Consider the following 22217-nt stretch of genomic DNA (forward strand, 5'->3'; position numbering starts at 1 on the left):
CATACCTGAGAACTTCAACACTAGAGCTATCAGAGAGAGACTGTATGAGAAAGTTAAACAAAGTAGAACCTGTATTTCCCTCTCACATAAGCAGAGTTTGAGAAGAAGCAATCGTAGGCTGATCAGGGGCTCTCCAACCAACCCATCAGGGACCTATCCTTAACTTCAGCTTTTACCTCGTGCTCAAGATGCTGATGGAATGGTTGCCATGACATCCACATTTCAAGCTGGAAGAAAGAGGAAGTGGGTAAAAAATGCATGCTTCCTTCCTTATTTAAAGGCAATTTCATTATTTGCACAGGACACTTCCTTCTCTTCTCACTAGACCAAAATGGGGGGAGGGGGGGAACAATCGACTCTGGCTTTACAGGTGAATTCTACCAGTGTTACAAGGGACAGAGAAAGATGATGTCGGTTCCTCAAGTCATGTTATGAAGCTAGTAAAATCTTTATACCAAAACCAGATCAAAAAGTAAGATTTATAGGTCAGTTCTACTTATGAACATGCATGTAAGATGTTTAAATAAAATATTAGATGATGGAATCTGCAAAGCATTAAAAATCCCATTTGGGTGTATAGAACACAAGACAGTTGGAACAATAGTTTATCTTAATATAGCTTACCACTTTAACATGATGAAGAAGAAATACACCCTCATCTTGATGTTGGAAAAACATTGGACAGAAGTCAACAGCTAGTCAATATTGAGGGAAGGGACTCTTACCAAAGTAACAGCAGAATGAAACTTCCTTGTTGTGACAGATCCCTTAACCAAAAACTTAAAACAAGCACCATACTTAAAGGTAGAGTGTTGGAAATACCCCTCTAAGATCGGACAGTAAAAGAATAAAAGGAGTCCCAGGTCTGTGAAGACGTGAAAATGTGTCAGGATTGAGGATGAAGAAATGAACCTTTATTAGTACGGCATAGTTATTTTTGCCACGAGAGTCTGAGAAAGCATGCATACTGGTCAGATAAGCCAGCATGCTCGTTGGATACTAGAGGATTATGTGTGACAGCTCCATTTCCAAACGCTACGGACAATTAGAGAATACAGTTTAAACACACTGTTTCTAAACACTTCCCTCCTCTTGATGTGAAGTTAGCACTAATTAAAAGTCAAATAGAATATCTTTTTTTCCCAGCAAGTGTTTTTCTCTAGAGGTGCCCAAATGTTAAATTTTCATTGCTGTTTTTGCTTTACAATTTGTGGTTAGTAAATAAAACATTTTAAACATTTTTGTAGTTTGAGTGAGTAGAAAACTCTTTAAAATAGAACCTCAGAAAGTTCCATGTTATAACTCCTACTTTACATGTGATGAACATAAATTTTCTGCTCACCAAAAGCTACTGCGGTGGACAAAGTGGGTTTTCAGTCCGTTTTTATGTGCTAAGCCTTTTTAATTTTAGACAGAATCCATTAATATGGAATATTCATTTCATCCACTCAGCTCCCTTTTAACCTATTCATAAATGTGAATTCTTCACCTCTTGTTCGCTAGGGATTAATTGGAGGGATTAATTGGGGATTGTCTCTGAGATCCGGAGACAGTGTGCGTGTAGCCGGGATCACAGGACTTGCGGGAGGACCTCACGGGAGGCCACGGAAGGAGGCGCTGGGGCAGCCCACGTGAGTGGTGTGTGCGAATGCCTGCAGCCGGCCCGGTAGCAGGTTCGGGAAACGTGGCAGGAATGAGGTTTGGGCAGGTAGGCGGCAGCTGTAGGCAGACGTCGAGTGGGTAAGACAACCGCGGAGAAAACAAGGGGCAGGTTTGAGGGGCTTGGAAGTGCCGAGTAGAGTTACAGGGTGTCCTCCTTGCAAGACAGGGCTCGGGGGCAACAGGGCCGTTTCTAGAATTGCGGTGTATGCTAAAGTGGCACATTGGCTTACTTAATTACCGACCAGTAGTTGTCAGGGCTCCTCGATTTCCTCTGAGGATGAAGAGAACCGATCTCATATTCTGAGGTTGGATTGAACTCGAAGCTGGGTGTTAAGTGACTCAGGCCGGGAATGAGAGCACTGTGGAAGCAGGTGGCCCGGCAGGTCGCTCGTTGCCACTGATGTGTCCAGTCTCCGGATGCCATGAGGACTGATGATTGAAGACTCGTCCAAGTAGTTTTTGTTGCATATATGTCTCGCCCGTCAATATTTTCTATATGTAACTCACTGGGTCTGATGTCAGTACATGTAACTCTCTAGGTCTCTCACCCAGATCACGTGTTAACCTTTTGCAATACTTGCTTTATTGTTTTATTCTTACTGATTTTATTTTATGTGTTATTTATCTTTTTAACTTTATTACAGATTTGCCTTCTTATTTTTTGTGTTTGCTGTGTTATTCTCTGTATTAACCATCTTTGCTTCATTGTTCTGTTTTCCTTCCCTGAGCTATTTAGGAATGAACTGTAGCATCAAGCTTCTTTCCCTCTATATGTCTCAATGTGTATTTCTCAGGAACAAGGACATTCTCTTACATAACCGTGGTGGGCTTAGCAAAATCAGGAAAGGTGACATTGATATAATACCATTTAATGTAATATTGTCCACATTTAAATTTTGCTAGTTTTTCTCATATTGGCCTTCACAGTAACGTCCCCCCCCCCCCGTGATCGTGCATTGGCATTTCGTTGTTTTATCTCTTCAGTATTCCTTGCCTCTCTTTGTTTTTGTAACATGTTTCTTAGCCTTGTTTTGTTTTGTTTTGTCTTGTCATCGCATTAACATTTTTGAGGAGTTAGAAGCCCGTTTTGTTGAATTCTTCAGTTCAGGTTTGTTTGAGGTTTCCTCGTGGTTACACTTAGCTTTTGTCATTTTTGCCAGGAAGTTACTATAGAAGTGGTATTTTGCCCTTCTCAGTGTGTCAGATGTGGTTTTTGTTGTTGTTGTTGTTTTTGAGGTTTAGAATAAGAGATCTGGTGGTTCCAACAAAGATGCTTTTGATGCCGTCCTTGCCCCCAAAGAGCTTAACATCTGTCAAGAGAGGTGAGGCACCTCAGGAAAAGGAGCAAGAGGAGAGTGGAGTTCTCTGAGGTTCCCCAGCTGCTCCCAGTAGGGAGGTCCCTCCAGAGAGGAGCTGGTGGGGATTGTGGGCGAGCGGGTGAAATCTGCCTGCTACAGAGAAGACGGAGAAGAAAACGGAGAGTGGGCCCTGGTATGCGGCAGGCCCGGGCCCGAGGGGAGCCGGGATGGGGAGGAGGGTGTGCGCAGGTGGTGTAAAGGGGACAGAGGGGAAGTGAGTGTCAGCAAGGACAGCGAAGAGGATGCTGAGATAGGCCGGGGCCACCGCTGAGATCCGGTGTTTGGAGGAGAGGTCATGAGGTTTTGATGGCTTGCCCTTCGTGTCTCTCAGGGTATTTGGTGGGACCAGAATCATAGTTTACAGTCCTTGACTTGGTATCACAATAACATTTTTTTTTTAAATTTTTTTTTCAACGTTTATTTATTTTTGCGACAGAGAGAGACCACAATAACATTTTTATGCTGTGTTGCACAGAATAGTTACTGTGGTTTTTCAGAAGAATGGTGAATTTATTAAATTATTGTTTTATGTTGATTCCTGCAAGCAAGCATTTTCCATGTGATTCGGTAGTTTTTTTGAAAAAAAGCACTTTTGCAGGAAATGCTTCGGTGCTCGTATTCGTGCTGTTTGACTTCTGGGTTCTAATTCAGTTGCTTTTGTTGCAGAGCGTCTTTTTCTTTAGACTGTTTCTAGTCACACAGTTCTTTGTTTAATTTGAATTTTCTTTTAAATTTTATTTTTAAAGAGTGTGTGTGTGTGTGTGTGTGTGTGTGTGTGAGCGGGGGAAAGGGGTGGGGGGGGTAGAGAGAGAGAGATAGAGAGAGAGAGAGAGAGAGAGAGAAGGTAGGAGAGGAAGACAAGACAAGAGAAGAGAATCTTAAGCAGGCCCCATGCTCAGCACAGAGCCCAACACTGGGATCATGACCTGAGCCGAAATTGATTGTCAGATGCTCAACTGACTGAACCACCCAAGTGCCCCACCAGTCACACACTTTTGGGGACATGTTATTTTATATACTAATAGGGAAAGTGGTCTTCCAGACTGTAGATAACTTGCTTCAGGTGCTTGGTCAAAAGCAACACTTACTTAAGTGTATTTGGCATTTCTTGTGTAAATTACATTTTCAGCACAGTGAGAGGGTTTTTTTTTTTTTTTTTTAATGTCAGTCTCAGAATATAAGTTTATTTGATAGCAAAAACAGGGATACTAAAGAAATGGAATGGGTCCTCCATTTATTTTAGGAAACTTGAGGACGCTGAGTACTCTCTTAAGCGGGTTTTAATTTCTTCACACCCTGTTATATTTGTGGGAAGCACAGTTGGCACTGCTCTTTCCTACTCTTTCTGGACCTTTGTGGATTTTCGGGAGTTTCATGGTCTTACTTTCCTTTTTTTTTTTTTTTTTTTTATCATAACTGAGTAATCATACATAGAATCATCTCTTAGTTTGCAAATGGACACTAAGCTTGCGTTTACCTCCAGAGCCAGAATATCTTACGTGGCTGACAGCCCAGTTTGCCTTTGTGCTGGAGGTGGAGGTTGTGGGGAGAGGGCACAAAACGTGTTTTTGAAGATTTTAACAGAAAATGTCTTGGCCGGTACTGTGGACGATACGGATACGTTGCTCAGTATGACGAGGATGGTGTGGCCTTGTTGACGTGGCTTGAGAAATCTTTTCTGATTAAATTGCAAATGAATTTAGCTTCATGGGCAATGCTGTAAACCATTGCCTAGAATTTTGAATCGGGAGACCTCCAATGAGATTTTTAGATGCTCGGGTGTTTGTGGCCAGGTGTCCTTTGCCCTCTTGGTTTGAACTTTCTTACCCTTCTTAGTGTTACAAGTCCATTCTTCAAGCGAGACATGCCCGACTGGGTTCGTATCTCTTCAGGAAACGTTTTTATTTGTTATTTAGGCAATTTTAGAGCGGCTCGTTGAAGGGAGATTAGGCTCTTTGCACAAAACGCAGCATGCTTCGGCTACCCCGCTTGCTCTCCTGTCTACACTGTGTTTGTAGCTGTGACGATACCCAGGACTCCACAGCTTTGCCAGGATCGTTTGTGCGGCCTTTCCCCAAACGTTTACAAAGTTTTCCAGACGAGATTCGTGGGGTGGTTTCCCTTCGGAAGCTACTGGCACGTTTAGAAGTGCACTGCGGTTTCTGGTCACTCGCCGTCTATATGGTCATTCCTCTCCGCGGACCTTTTGATCTTGTTTCCTCTTGAAGACCCTGCTGTTTAAAACCACAATTAAAAGAGAAAGCAAGGGCAGACGAAAGTTACCGCCGCCTCGTCAGGGCAGGGCGGCTGCCTGAAGCCTGTGGACGGTGCGGCTCTCGCCGAGCTCCCCGGGGTTGGCCGTCTCGGATCCCCTTTCCGAGGCCCCGCTTCCCTGCACACTAGCTTGGTTTGCAGGGAGAAGCCGCAGTCTGTTGGCTGGGCTTTATTTACGGAAACAGCAGGGTTGAGATTGATTGCGTTGAGGGACAGTGTATGGATGAGGGAGGGTCACAGCACATGCTCAGTCCTGTCAGAGTGAGGGGGAAGTTTCTGCGTTCTGCGTGAAGGCTTAGGTCATAGCACAAGCTCAGTGAAAGCTCTGTGAGGTCTCTCAGACTGCATGTGCCTCCATTTTGAGTTGTTAGAGTAGAAAAGGGCAGAGTTTTGACAGTAAGTCGAGGTTCAGGGACACTGCTAGACTCACCAGAGCCTCTGTTAGTCATGGATGATCCATTCGGCCCCTGCAGGTAGGCTCTCTCCCTCTGGCCTCACCGGAACAGTGGTGGGTTTGGCTGCTCGTGCTGACTTCTGGAGATGTTTCTGAATCATTTCATCATTCACGGTGCATGTTCCCGAGAGCCTCCCGTTCGGCCCCGGCTGGCCACGTAGGTGGTGTCGCGAGGCCCGAAATCAGCGCCGAGAACGGGGTCTGCGCGGAGCTGCCCTCGGCAGATGGACAGCCCTGTGGGTCCTGCTGTCCCCGGGCTTCTCCCCTTCCCCGCCCCTCCCCTCTTCGTCTCGGGGTGTAGTTTCCACCCGAGTCCCGCACGGGTGCCCGGCGCCGAGCCTGCTTGCCGTCGGGCACCTGCGGGGCAAACCCGCCCGCCGGCCGTTCCGTTGCCGTGTGGCGGGGAGGGAATGCCTGGGCCCGAGAGCAGCTCTGTTTGGATGTTTTAGGAAGGGTGGTAGGTGGGCAGCTATTGGTTGCTTTGAAGGTGGGTGGAACTTGTTTTGATTGAGAGCCTGTTTGCCAGAGCAAATTCTATTTCTTGTGATCTGTTTCTGAAGTCTGGAAATGAAATAGTGTCTACGTTTTGACACACGCGGGAAGCAGTTGTGGATTACGGTCGCGACATTATCACCTTAAAATGGATTTTTTTTTTTTTAGACACGTTTTCTCTTGCTTCAAAAGGAAAGAACCCGTTCTTTTCAGAGCTTAGGGAAAATGTCTTGGAAATTAAAAAAAAAATTGTATGCGGTGACGTGTGTGAGAGAAGTTAAGATTCCAGGTATCGTGTTTATATTGATTTTGTTTGTTCCAGCAGAAGGTGGCATTTGTGGTGCTTGTGCATTTTGGTGGGTGACGTGTGAATTCTGTAGGAGAATAAAAAGAGGAGTTGAGGAGAAGGCGGAGCACTGACCGGGCCGGTTTCTGTGCCCACCGCTCGATGGGCCCGACACGAGTCTTTTCTGGGAGGGGAGGTTACGGTTTTTTTGTGTGTCCCGTGTGCGGCCAGGGCTCAGACAGACGCCTCTCACCATGGTGAACGTAGGGAGCCCGTCACACTACTCAGATTTAGGAAAGTTGAATTCTTACCCAGATAGCACGTGAAGTTTGTGGCTGATACTAGTTGTCCCTCTTTGGTTCGTCTCCCCTTTTTTCTTCAGACGAAAGTTGGAAAAAATTTCTGAAGTGACACTTAAGTTACTGTGCGTCTGTGAGGATGAATGGACGAAGTACGCGGTAGGGAGGAACGGGCAGCTGGAAGATGCCCATAGGATAGGGAAGCAGTTCATGGGCCACTGATGACTCGGGGAGAGATTCCGAGCGTAAGCTGTGCGTCGTGCACTGTGAACGTGGAGCCGTGCGTACTCACCTCTAGTCGGAGGAGGCCCCTGGTTTTGGTAGAAAGTTGTAAGGAAGGCGAGGGTGAATTCTAGCCACTGGCGGTACTGCTCAAGCACGATGTGGCTTCCGGCAGGTTCCGTTTGGGGATTGTGATTAAGGGGATGAACTAATTGTACAGGGATAATTTGGAGTAGTGCATTTATCACTATTTTTGATCTTTTTTTCCTGTTGATACGAGGACCGTCTTCCCAGTGATCACATTTATTTGCACATTGCATTTGGGAATTTGGGGCAGTTTTTCCCCATACCACGTAGTGTTGCTTCTGGAACTTGTCTCATTTCACTCCATTCAGAATACTCTTCCTTTCTGCTTTGCTCTTGTAAGCCTAAAATTACCCTCTCTCCGGACAAGAGGATCTAGGCCCCGAGGCACTTAACACCCAAGACTCGTTTCAGAAAATCCTCATTTGAGTCAGGAGAATACTCATCCGGAAAGCAGTTGTGGAACTGCCTTTCTGTTGTAGGGTCTCCAGGTCTTCAACTTTTTTATGTTTAGCAAATAAAGCGTGAATTGGAAGCTATGCTCAGGAATCAGCTCCGGTCAGGTTCCTCCTGCTGGCCCGGCCAGCCTGGCGCGGCCTAATACAAATGTGCACTCGTGAGCTCGTCTGTAGCCGCCTAGTCCGATGGCGAGGACTCGTAGTTACCACTGCTGTCCGGAGTCGGATTTTTGTGTTTCAGATCAGGTAAATGGGTCACAAGGGCTGTTCTTTGTGTCGTGTGCGTTTGTTCTGTGTTTTCCTGTCTTGGGAAAATAGAACGTTACTTGTTGACCAGCCATCCCCTGCTTTGGGGTTTCTGTGCTTGTCTGGTGGTGGTAGCACTGAAGGAACGAACGGCACACGGAAGGTCATTCTCTTGGTTCCTGAAGCTGCCCAGGGCCCGCACAGCTTGGGCATCGGAAAGATTTTCATTTCGTTTTGGCCTCGGGCTCTCCTCCTGTTGTACTTCAGAGTAGCGGGAAATGTTGGTGAACATGGACAGCATATGTTTCCAACAGAACGTAAAAATAAAAGTTCATCAAAATATTGCCTTGTTTTTAGCTTTTCTTGTCATTTTATTAGAATCTTGAATCAGAGTCCAAGGTTGAGGCTTAAATCTAAAGTGTTCCTTCCTCTTAAAAAATTTTTTTTAATGTTTATTTTTGAGAGAGAGACACACACAGACTGTGAGTGGGGGAGGGGCGGCGAGAGAGGGAGACACAGAACCCGAAGCAGCTCCAGGCTCCGAGCTGTCAGCACAGAGCCCAGTGCGGGGCTCGAACTCACTAACTGTGAGATCATGACCTGAGCTAAAGTCGGACGCTTAACCGACTGAGCCACCCAGGCGCCCCTAAAGTGTTCCCATAAAACAGACATTTTGCAGCGCCTGTGAATCTGCTGATAACATAGCTCCGTTTTTGACCGCTTTCTAGATTCTTGTCTGGTGCGTTAGCTATGGATGGGAAGACTCTGGTACACCTGAGTCTGTTACACCTGGTACACCTGGTACACCTGAGTCTGGTTCACCACGTCTGTGATTCTCCAGTTGTTCATTGTTCCTGATCCTTCTTCCTTCTGAATTCATTTTTCATTTTCCACTTTACTTTTTGGTCATTACTGAACTGAGCTGTCTTTCTGCCGGAGAGGCATTTATTCTAAAGCTATAAAAAAAAATGTCAGCCAGAATGAGAGAGAAAATAGAAAATACAGGCTTAAAGGGAGATTTGAAGTAATGAATTTCATGAATCTGTGTCCATTCATGAGTCTTCCCCACAAACTGATGATCCTCTGTATTGAGCAGTTTGTGATAGGGGAGAATACAGGTTCCTGCACATAATCTTTAAAAGCAGATCTGAAAAAAACTAATCTTTTCTGGTATACCTTTTGATACTTTGGGTCTAAGCTAAAACAGTTCATTTTAATTCAGTTGAGACAATTAGACGTTATTTCTGTCAGAGTTCTTTGATTTATACGTTGTATACTTATACACTTCTACATTGACTGATTGTCTCTTGGGCGTGGGGTACATCTGTTCTTATAGCCTCAGTTCCTTTTAGAGAGCCTGCCAAATGGGCCTCCGATATAAGTATGTTGAATAAATTAGTGGTGTCGATGGTAAGAGGAAAGAGTAGATTTGGAGCTAGATGGTATGGTTCAAATTCCACCCAATTAGTGACACTGGACGAGCTGTGACACTGAATGAGTTTATATACTCCTCTCAATTTCCGTGTTCTCATGGGTCATATTTCCACATGACCGTATCTCCAATCAGATAAATATGATTTTTCACAGTTGTTGTAAAGATGGGGTGAAAACACTTATGAAAGTGCTTGGCACTCAGTTGCTCAGTGTGTTATTTTTATTAATTCCAAGGCCAAGTCTTCAATCTCATGTGGGTATGGTTATCTCAGCAACATCTATAGTTTTTGTCAGTCTAGTTAAGACAATGTTAGGCTCTAGGCTGATGGCTCAGAGCCTGGAGCCTGTTTCCGATTCTGTGTCTCCCTCTCTCTCTGCCCCTCCCCCGTTCATGCTCTGTCTCTCTCTGCCCCAAAAATAAATAAACGTTGAAAAAAAATTAAAAAAAAAAAAAAAAAAGGGGGCGCCTGGGTGGCGCAGTCGGTTAAGCGTCCGACTTCAGCCAGGTCACGATCTCGCAGTCCGTGAGTTCGAGCCCCGCGTCAGGCTCTGGGCTGATGGCTCAGAGCCTGGAGCCTGTTTCCGATTCCGTGTCTCCCTCTCTCTCTGCCCCTCCCCCGTTCATGCTCTGTCTCTCTCTGTCCCAAAAATAAATAAACGTTGAAAAAAAAATTAAAAAAAAAAAAAGACAATGTCAAGTGTTATGCTAATTAAATTAGTGATCAGTATACTTAACTGCCATTTACTGATCTCCTTTCTTCTCTTGCCCTTTGGGTGTTTTACATCGGAAGCTTTACTTCCATGCTGTATAAAACGTTCAGTGTGTTCGGCATTAAACATTGTTCCTTTCTTACCTCTTCCTGATTGTGTGTGTGTGTGTGTGTGTGTGTGTGTGTGTGTGTGTGTGTGAGAGAGAGAGAGAGAGAGGGGGGGGGGGGGGGGGGGGAGAGAGAGAGAGAGAGAGAGAGAATGCTGTGAAGGCTGTCTCCTCCCCCTCTTCCTCCCACCCCCTTACTTACACCACCACATTGCATAGGGCAATGGTCATGTTTTTCATAGTATTTCCCAGAGACTTCCTAGTGGGAACAAAGAAAGGTTCACACATGCATTGAGGACATACTTACTAATAGTCCAGTCTCCCTCTTTTTCTGGGGATGCTATGTTTCTGTTTTTATAAAGTGTGATTTTAGTGTGCAGAAAGCCAGCAACATTTTTGGTCAGGAGATCAGCTTAATCTTCAAATATTGCTGCTTTATAAATTATTTCAATCACCGTGGGATTTAAAAAGTAAGTCTGTTTTCCAAAGCATCATTTTTGTGCATATAGCTTTGTGTTGGGCTGTGATGACCATTTTTGAAATGAGATCCTTTTTCATGTGCTTAAAAAAAATTTTTTTTTACCCATTTTTTCCATGATGTGTATTTTGTTTAGAGGCCACATTTATTGTATCTTATTGTCAGCATGGACATTCTTCTCATGCCTCAGCCAATGCCCAAATTCTTAGCTCTGGACTCTGACTTGTGTTTAGAGGGGACTCTGGAAAGGAGAGCTACTTCAGTGGCCTGGAATCCTCTCTAATTAACTCAGTGTGGCCCCTCAAAAGGGCACCTTTGTCTCCTCAGGCCTTGGTTCCTTCTGTTAAGCTAGACGATTAGATCACATGGCCTCTAAGGAACTTTCCATCAGAGAAAATCTAAGATACTCTGATTTGAGATTTTGACCGGCTTCTATTTGACCTTTGCATTTGTGTATGCAAATTGGAACATTAAGTCTTTCAGTTGTTGATGGATTCTCCATCTCTCTCTCTCTCTCTCTCTCTCTCTCTCTCTCTCTCTCTCGATAATTCAGTATTAAATTCAAAATATTCTTCCCGCTGGGCAGGAGGGCTAGCCTTCTGTCGCACGTGACTTGGCTTAATTTTGCATCAAAGTGCTTAGTTGCTGTCTATGACTAAACGATAGTTGAGTTAAAATACTGGAGTCATTTATTCATTTAGAATATATTCAGTGAGTGCCAGTGGGCCCTGGGATATAATGGTGAGCTAAAAAACAGACTCCGTTCCTTACCTGCATGGAGCTTTCAGTCTAAGCACATTGAAAGAAATAATAACACAAAATGCATATAAAATTGTGCCTGTGATGAGGGCTGAAGAGAAGTAGGTGGTGCTCTGGGAACTCCTGGTAGAGAATTCGCTCCTGTTGTCACCTGCCACCAGTACTTAGAGCTAATAATAGCAGTGGCCCCTGTGCAGCAGGACGATGCTGCTTCTCTCCATAGATCATCTTTTATTTTTGTAGCAACCTTGCAAACTAGTCATCATGAACTTCATCTCACAGATGAGGAAACGGGCTCAGAGAGGTCGAATTGTGTCCTTAAGTTCACGTTGAAGCTAATAAAACTTTGGTACTGAGATTTTAACCCGTCTTCCTTTGACTCTGAAGTCTGTGCTCATCCCCTGGCCCTGAGCATCTAGGCTCAGGTGTATGTGCTATCTCCTCCCTCCCAGTCGTGGGGAGCCACGGTCGTGGGGCATCTCAGGGTGTACAAAGCGCAGTGATCTTACTCAGATTTGGGGAGTTTCTTAAGACAAATGGGAGTATGTTCTGGAATAGCATACAAAATGTATATGGGTTTTTACGATACTCTGTCAGACTTTAAAGATATTTCAGACTTGTTAAAGACTGCTTTGGACATAAGTGTTCATGCTGGAGAAATCTGAGAAACCCTGCATGCTATTCTAGTTTTCTTTCTTATCAGTCTCATTTTCACTCCTGCCCACAACCCTTCTTACAAAAAAAAGTGATTCTGATAAATTGCCTTTCGATTTTCCTAAAATTTGGTGTATTTGCTCTGGACCTACAGTCTGTTTCTGTGATCGCTTTCTGAATGAGCTAGTAAATAGAGTTTCTAGAGGCTTCTTTGTGTTGATTTCATGTCAGTCTTCCTGCTCAACTGAACACCTTATGGAAAAGATAAGAATGACCTCTTCTCTGAGCCTTGTGACCTGGAGGATAGGTACAGGAAGATCGCATAGTGATTTCATTCACACGTAACATTAGCCGCAGAGAAGGGGTCTGACTGGAGAGTTACACAGTCCCAGGCTTTGGGGAGTGGGCCGCAGGCCACACTGCTGTTACGTGCTGGGCTTGGATTGGGGACCAGCTCTGGGTTTATGATGGGAACTCATGCCGGCTCCCTGTAAAAGGCCTCTTTTCTGCCAGCTCGTGTCTTCTCTGCTGGACCCTGTGCCCTTGTCCCTCTTCCTCCTCTGTGGATTCAAGTCCTCATCTGAAGCAGTGACCACAGTCAGGTAGAGATATTTGGGTGTCTTGAGTGAAGGTTCCTCCCCAGACCCTCGCCTCTCCCACCCTGCATCTGGCCAGCCGGCTTTCTCATCTCCTTTGCGTAGATGCTTCTCCCTTTTTGATATTCCGTTACAGGCTTCCTGCGCCTTTCTGTCCATTCCCTGTTTACTTCTTAGACTAAAATGTTTCCATGGTAACAGGTTACTTTTCAAAGGGAACATCTTGTCATTTTATTTAATCCACTGCAGCTGAAGAGGACTGAAATATTAAGTTGTAGTTGCCATGGATACTGCTTTGTTACATGGATTTCTTTTGTATCAGATTTCATATACAATGAATTTCGTTCTTTTTTTTAATACTCCAGGAATAAACACAGTGACTTGCCATTATTGTTGTAATTTGGCTTCTGAGACTATTTTCATAGTCCAAAGCAAAGATCTGTGGAATAATGGGGACCAAACCTCAACTGTTTGAAAAACATATAGTATTTACATTAGCCTCACAGAGAAATGCCTCCTTGCTGGTGAGGTTGGTGACAATTTTTTTTTTCTTTTCTTCTCTCTTCTCTGTTCTCTCTCTCGCTCTCTCGCTCTCTCTCCTTTTTTTTTTTTTTTTTTTGTACTATGATTCAGTTAGGGATGTCTCACAAAGGATGAGCTCACATCAGAACCCTTAGTAAACACAGAGAAAAAAGAATTATGTGACTTGAGTTAATTCCTTGAATCTCCTTTCTTCGGTTACTTGTTCAGTTGTCTGCAGTACATCGGCGGGGAATCTACTAGTCATTTAGTCAGGCTTTCTTTCCAGTCTGTTTGTAATACATCATTCAGCCAAACCGCCTCTTTTGACTTTTTAAAAACTTTTAATTTTTTAGTTTCGCAGGAAGATGTAAGAGATGTAAGATACCGTAGACCGCTCCGATGTACCTACCCCTCACTCCTTTCCCCCATCGCACAGCTTCAGAGCCTGGACAGGACGTTAGTACAGTGTGTGTATGGTCCGTGTACTTTATGTAACCACTGCATCACTGAGGTCTGTTTGTTACCACAAAGACCTCCCGCGCTCTCGCCGCCCCATCCCCCCATTCCTAACACCCGGCAACCACTAATCTGTTCTCCATCTCTCTAATTTTGTTACTTTGACAGTGTTATGTAACTTGGCCTCATAATAGGTTTTCTCTTTTAACATGATTTCCAAACCAAACAGAAACTCTTGATAATTCTGTCTTGCTTTGGTGCTTGAAATGAAGATACGGAAAGGATAGAGGATAGGTGGGGCTTCTCGTACTGGTTCTATATGTCATTGTGTGATTTTGGTTTGGTAATTTAATCGCTCTGCATTATGGGAGCTCTGACTTTGGAGTCAACTAAACTTGAGTTCGAATCCTGGTTTTCCACTTGGTAGCTGTAATCTTGGGCACTTTCGTAACTCTCAGCTTCAGTTTCCTTCTCTGGACAGGTAATGATAATAGTACCTTCCTTACAGGGTCATCCTTAAGATTAGATAAGAAAATATAAAGAATTTGCTTAGCTTAGAATGCTTGGTACGGAGTAAATGTCCACTGTATATGTTTCTTTGTTAATATGACAATTAGTGCTGTCATTTTTATCTATAAAGTGGAGGTACTGCTTTATAGGGTTGTCCTGGGAATAATGAAATAACGTGTACCTGGCATAAACAGCACTTAGTAAGTGATAACTAGCATTGTTATTTTGCTGGTGTTTTCATACAACTGCAGGATATCTGAATTTAAGAGAATGAATGTGAAAACCCTGAGGCAAAGATAAGGGTGTACCTAGATTTGTCCCGCATTATCCTGGGACATGACTTCCGTCTTTGGTCTCTTATTTCGTATGTAGCGTTCTTTATCTGAGACCGTCCTTGTTTGTACACCATCCTCGGTCTGGATTTTCCTTCCTTAATTGGTGACCGTCCTGTTTTTGCCCAGACCTACTGTATTAATTAAGCAACGCCGTGCCTCAAACAGAAACCTCTTCAGTAGGTGTGTTATTTCAAACATAATATAGAACAAGATCTGAATTTCTGTGACTGTCACTATTAATGCTTTCATTAATATCAAAATATTAATTTAATGAATGAATACGTAGAAATGAGACTGTAGAGCACCTAGAACAGATAGAAAGTACTCAAGTGTTAGCTATCGTTGCCATTAATTGAAGGATAAATCTGGCATCTCATATTTTCCATCTAAATTGTGCGTGACATCACAAAAATCAGGTCTGGGTAGAAGGAGCCATTAAAAGGCCAAGACAGACTAATGGATTTTTAACATAAAAGCGTCCAAGGCAAGGTAAGGTTTTAGATTCACATTGTGTAAAAACCTTTAAGGAATGGTCACTTGTTGAGTTTTGGGGTAGTATAAAAAATAATATCCATAATTATCAAAAAGACTATTAAAATATCCTTCCCTTTTCCAACTATAATCTTTGTGAGGCCAGATTTTCTTGATATACTTTAACTAAGATAACATATTACAAAAGATTGAATATAGAAGCAGATATAAAGATCCAGTGGTCTTCTGTTAAGTCCTGAATTAGATTTGCAAAAAAATGTAAAACAGTGCCTCTGTTTTTCTAAGTTTTTTGTTGTTGTTGTTTGTTTAGCTCCATTTAGTTTCTGGGGTGTCTGGGTGGTTCAGTCGGTTAAGCATCTGACTTTGGCTCAGGTCATGATCTCACAGTTCACGAGTTTGAGCCCCACGTCGGGCTCTCGCTGACAGCTCAGAGCCTGGAACCTGCTTCGGATTCTGTGTCTCCCTCACTCTCTCGCACTCTGTCTCTCCCTCTCTCAAAAATAAATAAACATTAAAAAAAATAAACAATTTTTTCATAAGAATAAGTTCTACATATTAATATATGATGTGCTTATTGGTACATAAAATGTTTTTCTGAACTTTTTCAAAAATATAACTTCCTTGGAATGCTCAGTAACTTAAACACTGTGAAGAGTTTCTGAGACCAATAGTTTGGGAACTGCTGTGTTAAGAAGGAAAAGGAAGTATGTACTGGCCAGCGTACGATTATTAAGAGTGTTTTTCACAAGCTGTTTGATACTGCATTTAGATAATAATTCCTGGTGATTTTTGTCAAGTTTTAGAGCTTAGGAGTCTAGAAATATTCATGCCACCAGGGAACTTTTTTTTTGTCCTGAATGCATAATAATGCCAGGCAGGTAGTGTAGTAGATTTTGGGGGACCCACAAGATGAGCATCAGTTCCTCTACTCTAGAAGCTTACAGGCCCATAGTGGGTGGAGGGAAATGTCCAGATGAGCCACAGCAGAGTGTCGTCCTCTGACAGAAGGAGCACGCAGTCAGAAGGGAGGAGCAACGAGGCAGCGGGAGAGGAACGTGTCATTTAAGGTAGAGTTCGGGTGCTGTCAGAAGAGGGGAGGACGGTGACTGCGCAGCGGATCGTGGATAGGCCTGGTACTGGCCGTTTCCCAGGAAGCCTCCTTCTGGTCTCTCACCTCCAGTTCATGTGCTGACAGTTTTTCTGTCACATGCATCCAGTTCTCTCTGATCGGGCATGTTGCTATCAGCCTCTTTTTATCTTGCGCCTAAAGAACATTTCTGCCATTTATTCTGTATTCAGGAGGTCCTGCAAACAGTAGGCTAAGGCTGTTGTTTGCTTACCTCGGATCCTCATCCCCCTCAAAAATAACTTTGGTGTATCTCTTGCTATATGAAACCCTAGTATTTGAAAGTTGCGCCCGGTTGGGGCACCTGCGTGGCTCAGTCGGTTAAGCGTCCGACTTGGCTCCGTTTGTGGGTTCGAGCCCCGCTTTGGGCTCTGTGCTGACAGCTCAGAGCCTGGAGCCTGCTTCGGATTCTGTGACCCCCCCCTCTCTGTCTGCCCCTCCCCCGACCCTTCAAAACTAAACAAACATTAAAAAAGAAAAGTTGCATCTGAGAAATATTGCATCTGAGAAATTATTGAGAAATAATTTTGTTGTAAAAATTGATTTCTAATTTCCAAAGTCCTTTGTTTTATTTTGGGCTTTTTAAACTACTGACCTTGTCAGTGCCATTCATTGATAGAAACAAAAATGAGAGAAACAATTTCCATTTCAGGCTCTTGAGATCCTCAGTACCTTTGTCTTTTCTCTTGTATAGTTATTAGTATTAATAATTATCAACCTATTTTGTACAAATCAATGGGATACAAGTAGTTGTATTCAATAAGGTATTTGAAGTGTTTGTTTTATTATTGTGGCACCTTTTTGAGCTAATTTTGATAATACTGGCTGATGAAGGTATTAAAAGGAAAAAAAAAAAACCACACAAAGAAATAAAAAAAGGAAAAAAATTAAATTAAAAACAACCCAGGAATGTTTGCCCTAGAATTGTCAAGGACTTAGCAGTGCGTGTGTAGCAGTGATGGGGAAATGCTTTCGTAGACACCCACTTGAGAACCTTGGCATGGCCTAGACCTTCTAGAAGAACCTGCAGGTTGAGCTGTGGCACAAGTTATTGGATGGGCTGTGGCCGAAACCTTCTCAGATGATGCATTTGGCTCGACCTGCTCGTAGGCAGGCGAGCGTTTGGAAAGTATCTAGAGGTAGAGGAGAGAGCTTTTGGTAGCTGGTTTTGCTCGGAGCTGGTTGTGAGACGGGAAGGGACAAGCTGGAAGGGAAAGGGTTGGTAATGCTGACTGCTTGTTTTTCTTAAAGTACTCATGATTAAAATAGCCTCCTGGCCTATGCGGTTCCTCTCATACCTCCTAAAACAGCGTGTTATTCCTACATGAACCTACTAGAACAGTCCATCTTTTGACTTGTTTTTCAACACACCGTTCTCCTGGTGGGGAAACAAAGATGCCTTGTAGGTCAAAACCAGCACTCAGTGCAGACTCTTTTCCCCACCTCGTCCCACTTCTGTGGAGAACCCCCCGCACTTGCCCTTGGGAAGTCCTCTGTTTTGCCCTGCTGTTGTGCTCCCTTCAGAGGTGAAGGGTTGGAAATTAACCACTTCCTGCACTGTCATCTCCTCGTGAAGCCTGCCTGGCGTCGATCACTTCCCTGGGCATTTTTGGACCCTGTTCCTCCTGAGATGATCTGTGACTATAAATGTAGCGATTGGACCTGTTGTGGCTTTGTGGGGTGATGCCACCTCCCGGGTAGTTGGAGAGTAAGTCTCTTAAGAACTGGGCCACGTGTCTTCTTCCCTTGGGGTTTAGTCTCCTCCCTTCCTTTGTCGTTTCTGTTGCCCGCTTTCCCGAAATAAGACTCTTCGTGAGAAAAATTGTTGGGTCAAAAGAAGAAAGCATCAGGCCTGAAGGAAGTAATCGTTTTCCACAATTCATGTTAACAACCTCAATGGGATGATGGGGGTGCCGGCTCTGCGGAGGACAGACCCGAGACCGGCAGCCTCTCTGCCCCTGTGCTGTTTGTGCACTCGCAGCACAGCCGAGTCCACCGGTAGCCGTCGGCGGCTCTCACTGTGGCACGGCCTTCTCCGTGGCTCTACTGCAGACGCAAAGGTGGCCGCACAGCATGGCAGATTTGTCCCTGGGCGCAGAAGGGGCGTCCCGAGGTAGCCCACGGTCCGGTCCGTCGTGACTCAGAGTTGACAGGAACCGGGAGCTGGGACTGCGCTTCTTCATCCGGCCCTGAGCCCCAGTGGCTGCCCTGTGCGAGGCTGGGACAGAAAGGCACTCAATCAGCATCTCGTGAAGGAGTGAGAGGGGAAGGCAGTCCACCCTTTGCGGGCGTTGTGGGGTGAAATGGGGAGCTAGGAAAGGCTTCACAGAAAGAGCGGCTTCTAAAAGGACCCTGGATGGTGAGAATTTAGAGCAAGGGAGGGTGAGCAGGTGCGGTGAGAATGGCCTAGAAACGAAGTAAAGTCTTCCACCTCTTGGACCTGCTGGGCTCATTCCCACACATCTTGTTCTGCTTTATTTAATGAGGCCTTTCCTGTCTGTGCTGTGTAAAGAACTGGGGACATATTTCATCATTCACTGTCTGCTTGATTCTTTGGCCCTTACTATCATCTAACCTATTATTTGTTTCTTCATTTTATGCCCAAGTGAGCATAGAAGTTCCAGTTAGGCAGGGACACTGTATTGTTCACTGCTTTATCCACAACATCTAGGCCAGTTCTGAGCATATGATAGGTACTTGATAAATATTTGCTGAATGGATGAGTGACCCAGTGTGTGTGCTAGGAACCATAGCTGTCTTGCTCATCTTTAAAACATTTTTTTAGTGTTTGTTTATTTTTGAGAGACAGAGCATGAGTAGGGGAGGGGCAGAGCGGGGCGGGGGGGAGGGGGGGACACAGAATCCGAGGCAGCCTCCAGGCCCCGAGCTGTCAGCACAGAGCCCGATGTGGGTCTCGAACTCACAGATCATGAGATCGTGACCTGAGCCGAAGTCGGTCACTTAACCAACTGAGCCACCCGGGCCCCCCGTATCTTGTTTATCTTTTAGTAAGGTTTACAGTAGGGCACGAGCACTGTTTTGAAAAGAAGAAACCTCTATTGGGGTTGTACCGTAGCAATGTACCTCCCTCTGAGGTGTGAAGGACCAATGGTACAGGTAGGTACTCAAGACAGGGAGTTGCGGTCAGGGATTTTTTGTAGACGAAAGAGATTTTAGAGATGTGTATGGGCTTTGGGCGTGCACATGTGCAGGGCAACACTCGAAGTAGTGGGGAACTTAATTCTTCCTGTTTTATCCCTCATTTATTTCAAGTGAATTATTTTCCTTGAAAAAATGTGTGAATGTTTATGCCTGAGCTATATGGTGCTAACCTAATCTGCTCTTTCCATGACAGGAGGCTGAACAGCACCCAGGGAGAAATTCGTGTTGGTCCTAGCCATCAGGTAAAGCAAATTTCAGTAGCTTCTCTGATGGAGTTTTATTTCTTATTATTCTGCTGGCCCTTGATTCTGTTGAGCAGCAACTTAGAATTGTTGTTACGCTTAAGGGAATGTCATATAAATACAGAGATTTTTTTTTTCTTTCTGATCGTCAATACTTTTTAAAATCGTGGTAAGATACATATAATGTAAAATGTACCATTCTAAACACTTTTAAGTGTACATTTCAGTGCTGGTAAGTACATTCGTGTTGCTGTGCAGTCGTCACCACCATACCATCTACCCCCAGAACTTTCTCACCTTCCAAAAACTGAGACTCTGTACCCATTAAACACTGACTCCCCATCTCCCTCCCCAAGCCCCTGGTAACCCCTGTCCTGCTTTCTGTCTCCACGAATTTGACTGCCCTAGGTTTCTCATATCCTTGGATTGCACAGTACTTGTCCGTCTGTCCGGCTTCTTTTACGTAACATAAGACCTTCAGGGTTCATTCACCCCTGTCGTAGCCCAAACCAGAATGTAATTTCCTTTTAAGGCTGAATCTTCATCATTTGTTTATACTGCCACATTTCGTTGATACATTCATTTATTGATGGACATTTGGTCCCTACATACTTTCATTTTAACTTTTTAATAACCCCTGTCCTTCAGAAGAGTCCAGATGGTTAGGCTCTTTGTTTGTCAGCAGCTTGTTGTGTCAGGGCCTGTGTCCTATTTTGTTCAGTTTACTGAGACTCTTAGTGTCATGTTTGACATCAGTCTCTTTTTTCCTCCTTCCCCCACTTTGTAAGGACAGAGAGGTTTCAGTAGTCTGTTTACTTGTTCATTTTTCTGTCTGGACGTTGAGCATTTCTTATATGTCGTTCATATTTCTAAGAATCTATTTTAGCTCTGTAATGAGAAAGAAATGAAGAAGGGAGGGAATATTAAAGTCAAAACACAGAAACAGGGGCATCTAATTTCTAGTGGACACTCTGCATCCCAGAACTAGGATTATAACTGAGACCGGCAAAAAAAAGCTGCACGTGATCACCCCCCTTATTGCCCGCCCTGTCCCCGCACAACCCTTTCCTTGGTGTGGCCTGTTAGGGCGTCTGCCTACCGCCCCTCAACTCTATTTTCTGTGCCTTCAGGCCTACGAGTTCCAGTCTAATCAGGATCTAGTCCTTACCTGGTTCCCTGTGACTACACGTCCCTCTTTCTGCCCTCTTGCCACCATATTTTCCCACCCATGTTTCTTCTTCCCCATTGTGTTTCTAGTGTCTTGAGATCTTTGTACGAAAGCTTTATTTTATGGTTTTTTGCCTTGCCATAACAGAAAAAGTGGTTTTTAAGTAAAAGATACTTAAATTCTTGCTTAGGTTTTTTGATACTTAGATTATGCTTGGATTTTTGTATACCTTCATTTATTTTGTACCAGATTTTAAATATCTTTATTAGGCTTTGTGGGTTTTTTCCCCAACAAGACATGTTTTGGAACACCAAATATGAAAGGACTTTTTTTTTTTAATAGGCAGTATTTTCCTTATTAAAATTTTAATTTCTTTTTAGGCACAACATTAACACATGTAAAAGTCGAGAAAGAATGGTACAATAAATCCCCAGATCCTTATTACTCCATTTTCACACCTACCAAGTTAGGATCAAACTTGTTTCATTTGTTCTCCTTTACATCCCTCCAACTATTATTTTGAAATGATTCACAAATCTATCATTTTACTTGTAAATATCCCAAAGATAAGAGCCCTTTCCAAAAACCAAAATCACAGTATGTAGCACCTAATAAAAATTAGCAATCTCTTAAATACCCACCAGGACTGGATTTCCGTAATTGTCTTTTTTTTTTTTTTTTTTTTTTTACGGTTCAAATTGGAATGTGAGTAAGAGTCATGCATTGCAAGTGGTTGATAGGTCTCTTAAATCTCTTTTAATTCATCTGTTGTTCTTATTTTCCCCTTCTCTCAGTGTATGTATTGAAGAAGGTGAGTGTTTTGTCCAGTAGGGTGTCCCACAGTCTGGATTTGGCTGATTGCATCTTTATGTGTCATTAGACCTGTCCCGTGTGCTTGGCATATCTTGCAAATGAGTAGTTAAAATCTAGAAGTTTAATCCTATGCTCCTTTGGTCCTCTGCCTCTGGCGTGGGTGGTGCTGTGTCTGTCTACCAGGAGGTTATGCGTGTCCTTGTAAGGGTGATTTGCTGCCTTGGCTTGTTACTTAGATGTACCCTTCAAAATGGTGGTGTTCTAATCGTATCACTCCTTCATTTATTAGGTGAGTAAATGAAGCTTTCCCCTTACCAACTATTTGATTACCTGAATCACAGAGGAAAGGCAAGATAAATGTTCAGTTCCTTCCTTCTGTTTACCAGTTTTCAAAAATACTGTTTCCCCCAACGTCTCTCAGTGGTCACCAGTGGATTTTAAATTATTTGTTATCTGCTAACCAGCTGTCCGTATTCTTTTTTTTCTTTTTAATTTTTATTTATTTTTGAGAGAGAGAGAGAGAGAGCAGAGCGCACACCCAGGAAGGGGGGGGGGGTGGCATGTGCAGAGAGAGAGGGGGACAGAGGATCTGAAGCAGGCTCTGCACTGACAGCAGCAAGCCCGGTGTGGGGCTCAAACTTACAAACCTTGAGATCGTGACCTGAGCCGAAGTCGGACGCATAACCGCCTGAACTACCCAGGCACCCCCGCATTGTCCTTATTCTTACTGATGATTAAATTATCCATCTGGGGCCAGTAGGGGCCTCTTCCTGCTAACTTCTGTGTCCTTTCGACTGGATGGACCTCGGTGGTCTTTG

At 43.9% G+C, this 22217-nt stretch overlaps 1 protein-coding gene across 7 annotated transcripts in view; it reads left to right on the forward strand.

Moving 5' to 3' along the window:
* Window positions 1–22217, forward strand: part of RERE (arginine-glutamic acid dipeptide repeats) — a 422701-nt gene that overhangs the window by 276996 nt on the left and 123488 nt on the right. For 6 of the 7 annotated variants that reach the window (XM_047872880.1, XM_047872879.1, XM_047872883.1 and 3 more), the window contains one exon: window positions 19370–19418. In XM_047872880.1, the coding sequence (XP_047728836.1) occupies window positions 19370–19418 (49 nt within the window). Of the gene's footprint in view, window positions 1–5561; window positions 5768–19369; window positions 19419–22217 lie in introns of those variants that run through there. The other variant, XM_047872886.1, reaches the window with a different exon arrangement.

The sequence above is a fragment of the Prionailurus viverrinus genome, chromosome C1, assembly GCF_022837055.1.
Source record: "Prionailurus viverrinus isolate Anna chromosome C1, UM_Priviv_1.0, whole genome shotgun sequence".
NCBI classification, from domain to species: Eukaryota; Metazoa; Chordata; class Mammalia; order Carnivora; family Felidae; genus Prionailurus; species Prionailurus viverrinus.